Source organism: Cinclus cinclus, chromosome 3, assembly GCF_963662255.1.
Source record: "Cinclus cinclus chromosome 3, bCinCin1.1, whole genome shotgun sequence".
Taxonomy (NCBI): domain Eukaryota; kingdom Metazoa; phylum Chordata; class Aves; order Passeriformes; family Cinclidae; genus Cinclus; species Cinclus cinclus.
The window spans coordinates 31,550,977-31,563,676 of NC_085048.1; the positions used below are offsets into that span (position 1 = coordinate 31,550,977).

At 44.6% G+C, this 12,700-nt stretch overlaps 1 protein-coding gene across 3 annotated transcripts in view; it reads right to left on the reverse strand.

Annotated features, from left to right (window-relative positions):
- Nucleotides 1–12,411, reverse strand: part of HTR1B (5-hydroxytryptamine receptor 1B) — a 38,414-nt gene extending 26,003 nt beyond the window's left edge. Inside the window, exons 1-2 of one of the 3 annotated variants that reach the window (XM_062489829.1) lie at nt 11,105–12,411; nt 4,812–4,894 (exon numbers count right to left, since the gene is read on the reverse strand). In XM_062489829.1, coding sequence (XP_062345813.1) covers nt 11,167–12,300 — 1,134 coding nt within the window. In that variant the 5' untranslated portion in view covers nt 12,301–12,411 and the 3' untranslated portion in view covers nt 4,812–4,894; nt 11,105–11,166. Of the gene's footprint in view, nt 1–4,811; nt 4,895–9,012; nt 10,181–11,104 lie in introns of those variants that run through there. The other 2 variants (XM_062489827.1, XM_062489828.1) reach the window with 2 other exon arrangements.
- Nucleotides 12,412–12,700: the final 289 nt, after the last annotated feature.

Here is a 12,700-nt window from a genome sequence, read left to right on the forward strand (position 1 = left end):
CTGCCCTGCCAGCATCTCACAGGCCCTTCCCAGACTGGTGTGGGGCTGCCTGGCTCTGTGGACCAGCTCCTGAACTCCATTACTCCCAGAGAATCTTGCCAGCCCCTCCATGGTGTGTAACATACAGCCCAAGAGCAGCTGACTGCAGGCTATGGCTGCTTTCACCCCTGAATGAACAGAGCTTTCTAGACAGAGAGCTGACTGATTTACAGATGTAATATCACTGTCTACTGGCAGCCAGAGGTCTAAAATCCTTCCCAAATAATGATGCTTGGTCACTAATGGAGCCCGTGATCCCTCAGTCAAAGGGAGTGGTATATCCTCCACTGCCTCCAGCAGCCTTTTACGCAGTACATGGAAGTAAAATTGCAGTAACTTCAGATATTAAAGGAAATAAATACATGCCAGCATGAACTCCACAGCAGTGCTGAACAACTGTACTTTTTTTACTAATACAGTGGGTCTGAAAATATGAAGTTCTGAGCTAAATGAGACTTTTAGCCCTGAAAGTTTTCCTTGGGACTTAGCAATCATTCATGTCGATACATGCAGATCCCTCAAATAAAGAACTGCTGCCACATTCAGGGAATCTTTTAGAGAAGATATAATTTTCCTTGCCAGTATTGATACTCCTTTGCGTTTCCTTTCACATAATTTTCAGTTTCATAAGTCATGTTTTAGGAATACATAAGACATTTGGAAAGGGAAGGACACAAATCTTGGATTTGAAAAATGTAGCTTCATAAACTTCAACCTTTCAAACAACTGAAAAGAACACTTAGGATTAGTTTAAAAGCATTAAAAATCTCCACTTTTTGATTTGGTTTTGTTTGTTTGTTTGTTCGTTTTTGTTTCTTTTCCCCCCCCCACAAAACTATCTGCAGCTATATAAACCCAGTGCTGCTCCTCTGCTTAGGAACAGCTGCTTCATTAAACACTAGGGGAAACACTGCATCATTCTTTCTACTGTCTTTTTAATATCAGGTTCTGAATTCTTATAAGCAGGAGTATTGTCTCCAGCCAATTCAAGGATTTAACCCACATGTATTACTCGGGCAAAAATCACGCATGTAGAGGAAGTTGAAAGAATGTGAAGAACTTCCTTCTATTAAAAGAACTAGTAACCATGCAGCTTGGAAAAAGCCTGGAGGAATCCCTTTAGGATGTTACCCTAAGCCTGATTAAAAGAACTCAATTATATCTGCTGACAAACCACTCAGAATATTTTGTGAACTGTAACTGAAGTGTGACTGAAACTTTTCCTTCAGACAGAAATCAATTCACTGTTCCTACAGCTAAATGTAAAACTCCCAGTATTAGTAACTTTTATTTAATTGAAATAAATAACTTCAATTGTAAAGACTAGCTGGGCAAGAGTATCCTACAGGGTTTTGACATCCAACTTCCTTCTGTGGAAGTTGAGTTACAGTAATGCCAATTTACAAATAGTGAGAAGGTTTGTGATTCAATTAAAAACAGAAGAGATAAAAATCCTTCCTTCATAAATGAAAGCTAATGCCCTCTAATTGTGTATAGCTGAGTTAAGAATACAGAGGAGCATGTGTGAGCCTTCTTTCCTTACAATACTCTGGAGTCTCCAGTTTTGGGAAATTGCACAATAACTGCTTTTTTTAAAATATTTTATTCTTGTGTATGTGTAGAGATGCACCTAATAATCCAGAGTATCGGGAACTGGAGCCTGGATTTTCAAAGCAGTCTCCCAGCTCCAGAAACCTCATTGCTGGATGCCCACCCTGCAAAACCTAAGGTGATGCTTTCCTTTGAACACCATCATTATTGTGCTATCCAGAGTCCATTTTTTGGCTGCAACTTTACATATATTAGAACAATAATGGCTGGAAAATTGACAGAATAGTTAAGTGTCTTAATTCCTCTCCACCTAATGCAGAAGCAGGGCACGATGGGCTGGGGAATCAGTACTCATCAGTACAACTCAAGAGAAGGATCAGAAATGCTTCCTTCCTTGAGATTTTCAGACCCAGTGGAATCAGACCAAGCAGGAGGACATTTAGAGATGTGTTGTTTCCTATAATAATGGTTGCACTCTGAATGTGCTTTCCCTAGCTGTGCTCTTGAGTTGTCCTTGCATGGTACAAAGAGGAAGCCTCAAGTACCACCTCAGCTATCTTGGGAGCTGGAATATGAGCTGGATTCCTTGTGCCCAAATGAGGCTTCAGAGACACCCTGAAGACACTCTCTGTTTTCCTGAATGTTTTCTATTCTACTATATCATTTCTGAGGCAGGTTTGACCTTCTTGTAGCATGCAGGATACAGGACACACAATTTATAAGTTGAAGCAATGTTGTCTTCTGCCTTGTTTTCTATATGCAATCTTTTGTTTGCTCTTTTGACTGCAGTTGTTTTCACAGAGAAGTGTTCCTACTGTCTTTGTGATTTCATTGTGCATTCGTAAGTGGATTTTTTTCCCCATATAACATTATTTTGCCCTTCTCAGCATCACTTGCCTTTGTTCACTGATTTTCCAAGCCTCCCTAGTGAAAATATTGAATATTCTATGTGTCATATACATCCGTGGGACTCGGCTGTTGTCCAAAAGGAGGACAGTGCTTCTCCTGAATGTTCCTGTGAGGCCTCAGATCACACACTTGAGATCATTTCTTGCTCTTTTTTGAAAGCAATGAAAGTTATTGGTTTCCTGTTTTAGCTGCATGTAAATATACTGCTCAGAAATATGAGTATTAAGAAGTACATTAATGTGTAAGAACTATATTAATGTGAGTACATTACCCAGGCACCAGTACTGACCAGTATCTTACTGGAAATCTCAAAAGAAACTAATGGTGGCTCCTTCTAAAATTTTAGCCAAAGCACAAGCATATATAAATGAAAAAGACTGATCAACTTCTCATGATGACTCCTTCAATCATCTTCTCCATTGGTGTGGATCAAAGTACAGAACCTTGTACGAGGCACTTCAGACTTAGGATAAAGGATCTAAACCTGGGTGATGAAAACTCTGGTTCTTACCTGACACAAAAAGATCATTATTCTTCAAGGTCCCAAAACAGAGAATCGATCTGAAATATTCATTTGCGATGTTTTCTTTTTGTGAGCTAAAGATTGCTTAGTGGCCATCTAAATAATCATATTTTGCATATTTTGTGACGTCTATATATTCATTGAATGTGAAGACTTCACAAGAGATTTTTTTTACGTTCTTGCTAGATTTTGTTGGGTAGTTTCTGACATCGTAATTAGTTCAAATTAAATTAGATATTTAGTCTTCTGGCATCTGGAACAGTGGCTGCCAGCTATTTTCCTTCTATTTTTTTCCTGAAAGAAAGAAAATGTCAGGATGTACAGCAAAAGCTTATCTGCAAGCTCACAAAGGAACACAAGGACAATGACAGGTGAGGCAAGCCAAATAATATTCTCCCTCAGCTCCTCTCAGACCCATCATGGAGGGGCCAAAGGGCCATCAAAGACCCATCCCCACAAGCCCAGAAGAGCACAGATGCACAGTGGCAGGTAGTTCTAAGGGACACAAGTTCCATGTCCAGGCATAAAACCCACAAGGAGCCAACACGAGCACCTTCAGGACTGGAGAGAATTATTCCCTGTGGATATGGAATGCATTATGAGATGCAAGGGAAGAGCATTTAGGGATAACATGATATTTAGAATTCAGTGTTTGGTGGACAAACCAAAGCTGAGGAATGGAAGGGCTCAAGACCATTTGCAGAGGAACAAGTTTAGGAACAAATGACATGATGAGTGATAAAAGGATAAAAGGGGCTGGCCCTGTGTAAAGGAGGGCTGTTTGGTATCAATTGTCTGGACATACCCTGTGTCTCTATCTTGTGTGTGTATATGTGTGGCTGCAGGTCTGAAAGCCAGTAACTGCAGTAGGCTCGTGGGTGGGAGGTATGGTGTGCCTGCAGTGCAAAAACTGGCGAGGGCAACATGAGTAAGCATGTGATCACTTGCAAAGATTAAGTCAGAGTAGCCAGAGAGTGGGTGAGGTGCCCTGGGAGCCAGGTGCATGCATGTGTGTGTGTGTGGTACTGTGACATCCGTTCTGGATGTGTGCACCTGTGTGAATGTGTGGTGACCTGTACCAGCAGCTGCAGCAGGGCTACAGACTGGGAATTCTCATGTCCAAGTGAATAAATCTGGACACTAGGATTTGGTATTTGAGCCCAGCTACTAGAGGTATCCACCCTATAAATATATATATATATGCAGATATACAGATATATAAATAGTTATTACTGGACCTCCAACCTGATTGGCCAGAGAGCCATGAAGCCCTCAGGGCTGTTTGTGCTGGCGTGAGCACTGAGCACCTCTGTCTGTGCTGATGTCTGTGGCTTGCAATGAGTATGTGTTTGTGTGTGTGTGTGTGTGTGTGTTTGCACATATATACACGTCTGCATGTGGCTGGAGAAAAAATGCTCACTGTTGATTGCACCTGGGGCATGGAGCTGTGCAGCCTGACCTCTACAAGGCTGCTGGATTTGGCTCCCCTAACACTGTTCTCCCAGTAGCCCGATCCACGGCCACGTAGCTCCTGTGTCAGAGCTGCCCTGAGCCAGGGCCATGCAGACCCAGGGGAGAGAGAGCCCGTGGGGCCTCCAGGGAATGCCTGTTCTTTGATCATCTCTCACCTATACACCACTCCTTTGAATCTTTCTGGACCCAACTAAAATGCAGAGTTTTGGCATGACCCTTGTGAGCCAGTGAGACCTGTCCCAAAATGAACTTAGCACTGATGCTTTCCTTCTGCTGCCCAAATACCTGGCTGTTCTCTACATCTGTACTGGTTTATGGTCCAGCTTCCATCATATCTGCATCTTCCAAATCCACCTTAGATTCTTCTAGGAACTGAGTACAGGGAAAAGCAGCCTTCACCTGTAGAGAGGAACAAGGAACCTTGCTTGGTTTTGCACTAATTCACTTAAATGTACTTATCTCAATATTCCTTTTGAAAACACTATTTCTCATCTTTTCAGAGACTGGATATTAGAAAGCTGAGTCCAAATGAGATTTGTGTTCTAACCACAACATACAGGTAGGAAAGGATATTAATTGAAATTTTAAGTCTAGAAGAAAAAGAATGGATGAGTTTGGGAAGTGTATGCCTTAATATAAAAGCAGACATTAATGTATTAAAAATGTTAATTTGAACATATTTGAGAATATCAAGACTTTTAGAAATAGTGTTACACAAGTAAATTATGAAAGTGGTACCTCTGAGGTACCTGGATGGAAGGAAAATTCTAATTTAATTTTCACTTTTCTGAATTCTGGAAATACATTTATTGTTCTTGCCCCATTCAGCCCTAAACATGTTCCTGAAATCTCACGTCACATCATTAATGCTTAAATTTTCCAGATCTTGTTTTTTTTCTTGTTGATCTTATTTTTGCCTTGGTTCTGCATAAGGAAAGAAATACCAAACAGGGGTTGTTTTACATAATCACCCCCCGCTCATCTTTCCTATTTTTCTATGACCATTCAGCCTAAAAGATAGAACATATGATTACTCAGTGAAAGCCCTGCAGCCATGAACTCCATCTGTTTGTAGCCTTCAAAGTATTATTTGTATAAAGACAATAAAAAGTCTAGTTCCTTTATAAGGATGACTACAAGAAGTTTGATCTCTGACAAAAACAACAAAGATTTTCTTTCTCCAGATCTTGAAAATGACTCAGTACATGATTTTGATCTCTATATTGTAAATTTGATATCCTTAGGATCTCCTCCTCATCTCATCTACTAAGCTGCTTGTTGTATTACATCTTTCAAGCTTAACACGTGATTGATTTAAAAGCCTCATTTTTGGCTTGCTTTTCTATATGATTATTCTCTGTTTAAATGTTTCAAGCTCATTATCAGCCAGACTCACTGCTGTAAGAAAACTCACTTAAACGGCTTCTGTGTTTTAGGTACTAACTGCTGGAATGTAAAAAACTTAATATGAGCCACTAATCATTGTGTACTGACATAGAGGGGTGTTTAAGGATATATCTCAAATACGCTTGCTTCCTCTAGTGACAAAAAGGTTACCAACTCACAAAATGGAGTTGGCATCTACTTCATTCTGTATATGCACACCTGTAATTTTCTTACATGTCTCTGGGCATGGGTCTTCTTTCTGAAACTGCCTGCTCACCTGTCTGCTGGGGTCATGAGTTGTTGTAGTAGTAACCTTGGTTTTTCTCCTTACACCCTGGTCAAGGCTTAAGAGATTTTGGATGATTTCCTCAAAGTCTTTCTTTGTTCCAACCTCCCTTTGGTGGAGAAATCTGTCCTTCAACCTCTGCTACTTTCCAATTTGAATGGAATTTTACTATTTATCTGCAGAATTGCTCTCAGACACATTGCTCAACCTGATTTGCTGCTACAAACCACAAATGCTTATTCTCCACTGTTACCACTACTTCTCATTTTCACTTTGCTTCCAGAAAGAATAGCTTTAGAGTGATCTGGAATTTCATGTAAAAGTGCTTACTTCTGACAATATCCAGTCCTTTCTGACCAAGGGAACACAGCATTTTCAAGTCAGAAAGCACTTGGAGTGCTCTCCTGATGGAACGCAGAGTGGCTTTTTGCAGGCAGGGGCAATGGAGGGTGGAAATCAGCTGCTCCAAATGAAGTTGTACTGCACATGGCCTTGCTGGAGGCTGAAGGCTGGGCCAGCTTCCTCAAATGCTTCATCAGGGAATATGGTGTAAACATCCAGACATTTAGTTGAGATCCCTTTTATCACATGGAGACTTGGCACATTAGTCAAGGCATTTTCTTCTTCCTCTTCATGCAGAAAAGGCAGAACGTTGTTGGCTGCTGCGTGGCTATATGAAGGTTAAGTGTAAGGGATTTCCCCTCTTGATTATGTTAGGCATCTGTGTTTTATTAATTGGAAAAGCGAGAAATGCCTCTTAAATAAAACTGTAGAATATTAGCAAAAGAGTGCAGCTATGGGGCTGCAAACAGCTGCTCCCACAATGGCAGCTAGTGTTGAACTGTCATGTGTCTCACAGCACTTGGAGTCAGCACCGCTGTCACACTCGCATCCCTTACCATGAAACCTAGGAAACACACGGTTTGCAAGGGTGTGTTCAACTTCAAGCCTCAGTGCCCAGCAGAGATTTGTATCAAAAGCATCATTTGTGTCTGAACCCAAGGCAAGAAATAGATAAAAGAAAGACATGCTCCTTCTGTAATCAAAGACTGGAACAGCATGGGCTTAGGCACCTTTGGAGTTTACCTGCAGAGTCATGAAGAGGCTCCTGTGAGAAAACACCCAGAGGCAGGATTCACTAAGCCATTTCCACAGGAATATAGACATAGGCTGGACAGAAAGGCCAGACTCTCCTACTAAAAATTTCAGATGCTCCATCCTTCCAGAGGTAGAGTGCAGTGACCAGGCACACCAGGGAGCAGAGAAGCAGGACAGCAACATTCTCAGACCTCTTCAGAGAGAGTCAAAACTTTACCACCACATCCCTGAGCATCTTTTAAGATCTAGGTTCAACCAGGACACACTCTGCTAGTCACAGAGACACTAAGCTCACTCGGGACACTCTTCCCACCCTAAAACACTCTACGTGAATCTTGGAACATGCTTTGCATATTTATACTTTCCAGCACTGAGCAATGTTTGCCCTACATTTCTTCTCTTTCACTGCAAACAGACGTGTGTCCTCACTCTACCCATCCCCCTGTGTGAATGGTTTTCTGAAGTAGATGCTGCTGCTCCAGTAGCACAAGGCTTTTAGCTACCAGGTACCTCAGCAGGGCTCAAGTCAGCCTCTTCTGCTGTCTCTAAGTCACTCAGGGCAGCCTCCACACTGCTGTCTTCCCAAGAGCAAGTATGGCTAGAGAGCTGTTCGCTTGTGCAGAAAGCTCAGAGCCTCAGCATAAACTCAGAAGGGTATTTTCCTGACGAATTAGCTCCTCAGCAAAACACTCACATCACAACAGGGAGCTGGGAGCAATTCTGGCCTGTTGTTGAAGATGAAGGGGTACTCCAACAGTATGAGGAAAGCCAAGTCCAACTCCTGAACTTCCCTGCTCTTCAAGTCCCCTAACTTTGTAAAACTGACAGAAAAATCAACTCTCTGGAAATGCTGAGAATACTCGCTTTAAATCTCATCTTCCATTTTTCACACATGTAAGAAGCCTAGTGAGAAAGAATTTGGGGTAAACAAAACTCATTCTACAAGATCAAAAAATGACAAATGAAAATTGGTTAAGCATTATTTTATGTTAACTTCCTTGCTTTCTTTTCACACCATACATGCAAAACCCCCCATATATTTAAGATTATTATAGGCATTTCAAACAAGTAAGACATTTTATAAGACTCCTCTTACCCCATTTGCTTTAATAATTTAAGAGGGTACTTTCTAAAACCACAATATAATAGTTTCTCTTTTTTAGAGGTATGTAATTTCAAGGCAGTTTTTTGGACTTCTTCAAATTACAGAAAATGTTTATTTTCCACTGCTTCGATTAGTATCTTACAGACTTCCTCCTGCCTATGACCAGTAGAAGCACAAAGGGTCATGCACTCTCTTTACTATCCAGTTAAGTAAGTCCTTATTACTTGAATAACTCTCTGAAGAATAGCAGGCAGATAAATCATGTAAGATTTTTCCAGTCTTTTAACAGCCCCCATACAGAATACATACACACAATTTTAAATTAACATTGATTACAGTATCCACCAGATGCTAAAGTAAGTTTTGTTCGATTTTAAAGGAGTAGGAAAAATATTTGTGAAAGAAACCTAAACATTTTTCTAACATTACATGAAATAATAAGAATTATGCCTAGCAGAACTAGCTTTTAATGAAAGTAAAGCTTCCTGTTAAAAAAATGACAACCGATTGAAGCTTGTAATTACAACCTTCATCAATTGCTTTCTTGAGTGACTCATCAAATCAGTGTTACCTAAAAAGTCAGTACTGAGAAAGAAGGTAAACCAATAAATACTTCTTTCAGTCACACAATTGCCACCACTCTTGAGAACACAGTCAAGCGTTTTATTGTTTATACTCATTTTCATTTACACATAAGAGGAACAATCAATGCAGTTCTATCACAGCAGGTAGACCATATCCTGAAACTCTGCTGAATACGCATAGAAGACCTATGTTGAGGTCCAATCAGGAGAAAAAAAAAAAAGAAAAAACCAAAACAAAAGAAGAAAAAACTAAAAAACATGGGGGGGAAGTAAGGAGGTGAGAAATTTCACTAACATCAGTTAATTAATGATTCATGGGTATTTATTTTGCAGGTGAAATAGCTCTTCTGAAAGAGCAAACTGCTTCACTTCTTTACAAAATACACTAAATAATATTAAGTACTTAGAGAATTCTAAATTTCGCAGTGGTTCATGCGGTAAGGGTGTGCAACCGACACAAAATGGAAAACATGGTTACAGCATCAAACTGCTACTTCTATTCCCAGCTGGTTTATGGAAAAGGTCATTGGACTTCTTGATTTCTGCTCTTATGGAGTAAAAGCAAGAAGTATTTCCTTTCTAAAGGCAACTATGAGGACAGACTACAGATATGCAGTGCAGTTGAACAGGTCTACAACTTCTGTTTCTAGAGTATTTGCATTTACTACTGTTTTGAAATACAAATATAAAACTTTTGCACACTGTCACTTCTCACATATGATCAGCTGAAGGAGTCACTTACAGAATTTACTGTGATACTCCTATTTTAAATGAGTTTTTCTCCTCTTGGCCTTATGGGTGAAGGGAGCAACTCTTCCCACTGAAAGAAAGGACGAAATTACAGGTGTGCAGAAGTACAACTATGCTACCAACACAGACAGAGACAACTGTGCTCTTGTGCACACCCTTACAACCTGCCAGAGAACAAATTAAGAAGTTAAGCCTGCAAAATAAATGGAATTTACTCTCAAACTTTTTTTTCTTCATTACAGATGAATTATAGACCTTGATTCGAGGCTGCCCTCCTTTTTTTCTCCTTTTTTTTTTTTTTTTTGCAACTGATCTGCGTGCCTATTGGAACAGCATCTCTGCCAGAGTCATTACACTGAAACGCAGAGCTGAGCAGTTTGGTGGCAGAATGTATTGACGTTTTTGCAGCATCATGAGTCTGGCAACTGGGCTTGGGGAAGTTTCAAGCAGTGGGTCTTTACAATAGCAACTTGATTCTGCAGACAAAAAGCAAAAGATTGGCAGAATTATTAAAGTATCACAACAAAGGAATGTATGCATTCTGCAGAACGTGGCAATGAGTTTAGTGATGAGCCGGCAGCCACTGCCGTCAAGAGGCGCGGAAAGGCAAAGCCCTTCCGCGAGTGAAGAGACACACCGAGGTGTCAGAGTCTCCCACACTGAGAGCAGCTTCCTCCCAAAGGAGCAGCTATCCCCTCGGGACGCCTGGAGCAGGAGCAGCCGGAGCCGCGAGGAGGGCAGAACGAAGTAAGGCTGGACTTTGTCAGCAGCCTTCATCGGGGGCCTATCCTACCTCCCTTCCTCGGAAAAAAAAAAAACAAACCAACAACAACAACAAAAAAACCAACAAAAAACAAAACCAAACAACACCACCCAAAAAACAGCGACAAACCAAACACACCATCAAAAACCAACATGCCGCTGGTTCCGGGGCTGCACCGAGTTCCTCCCAAGGGGGCTGCACGCCCAGCGGTGCCCGCAGGTGCCGGCGGGGGCCGGGAGGCGGCACCGGGGACCGGCCCGGCCCCGGCGCTCTCCGGGGAGCTCGGCTGCAGGCTTGGAAACCGAGCGCCGTTTAGCACTAATTGGCCGAAACACGGGCATTAGCATACGAAATGGCGGCAGATTGGTTTAATAGGTGGAATAAAAAGCAGACTGCCGCGAGTCACTCCCTGCGAGCTGGGAGGGGAGGGGGGCACGCTCGACGCGCTCAAACACAGATTGTGAAATGTCAGGAGCGCGCAGCATCGCATCCCCGGCGCTCGCCGCCACTTGCGAAGGGTCTGAACAGCAGCTCAGATTTATGTGGTCGCGCACCAATCCCCCCCTCTCCCCTCCCCGTTTGCAGCCTCCCCCCGAGCACCGCGGCTCTCCGGGCAGGGCGGGGTGCGCGGACTTACCTGTGGCGCCGGGCGCGGGCGTGCATGGGGGCTGCCGCGGGGAACACATCGCATTCAACATTTCAGCCTGTGCATCGGAAACGTATGAGTTTGTGGAAAGCTTGCTTGAAGTCTTCGTTAGACATAGTATAGATGACGGGGTTGATGAGGGAGTTGAGATATCCAAGCCACGTGAAAAAGTCAAAGATGGCCATGTGGAACCAGCAAGCGTCCTTGCAAATAGGCATCACCAAGCTGATGATGAAAAAGGGCAGCCAACATACGATGAAGGCTCCTAAAATAATCCCTAAAGTCTTTGTAGCTTTCCGCTCTCTAGCGGCCGTCAGCTTCTTTTTCTCCAGCAGGGCGTCCGAGACCTTCACCTTCACCTGGTTCATGTACACGGGGGAGCCCGTTTCGCTGGATCCCTCGGGAGCCTTGGAATTTATGGACGTGACGGAAGAGGTCGACCCCGGGGAGTCTGTAATTAACTGTGCCCGCGTTAGTCTTTTACCTGCTTTCTTTGGCGTCTGCTTCAAAATCCGCGACCTGGCTTCCACGTAGATCCTCCCGTAGAGGGCTATCAGCAGCAGAGTGGGGAAGTAGAAGGCTCCTACTGTGGAGTACACGGTGTACAGGACGTGGTCCGTGTTCACCACACAGTAAGATACTTCCTCGGCCTTCGCCTGCCGCCAAAACAAAGGGGGCATGGAGATGCAGATGGAGAAGATCCATACCAGTGCGATCATGCCCGCTGCCCGCTTGGGAGTCCGTTTCGTGGAGTACTCGACGGCGTCGGTGATCGCCCAGTAGCGGTCCAGGGCGATGACACAGAGGTGCAGGATGGACGCCGTGCAACAGGTGATGTCCGAGGACAGCCAGATATCGCAGACGATCTGACCCAGCGTCCACTTGCCGGTCACAGTGTACATGGTGCTGATAGGCATGACAAGGATGGAGACGAGGAGGTCGGTGACGGCCAACGAGGCGATCAAATAGTTGGCCGGCGTGTGGAGTTTCCTCGTCTGGTAGACCGTGGCGATGACAAAGGCGTTGGAAAGCACCGTGGCCAGGGTGACCAGCGCCAGGACGACGGCGAGCACGATCTTCCCGGAGAGGGGGGTGGCATCTTGGTAAATCACTTCCTCGGCGCTACAGTTTCGGTAAGAGTCGTTAGCGGAGCCCAACTGCGCCCGGCAGGGGCCGGCCGGCTCCATCCCTGCGCGGCCGCCGCCCCCGCAGACGGCGGGGCTCGGCGCGGCACGGCGGGGCCGCTACCCCGGCAGGACCCCGTCGGCGCCGGGGGAGGGCTGCAGCATCGCCGCTCCGGCACCACCTCCCGCCCGCCTGCCCGCCCTTCCGGGCGCTCCGAGCGGGCTCCGCGGAGCCTCACTCCCCACGGGCGAGGGAGCAGGGCAAACCGGGGACCGGGCGCGCCCGCTCGCCCCGGCAGCTCATCGCCCCGCCGCCTGCCCGCGGAGCGCGGCGAGCCCCGGACATGGGGCTCCAGCCCCGGCCGCCCCTAGGCGCAGCCCCGCCGCCCGCGGCTCCGCACCGTGTCTCGACGGGCGCGGTGGCAGCGCCGCATGCCCGCGGGCGGCGGCCTCGCCCCCCGGG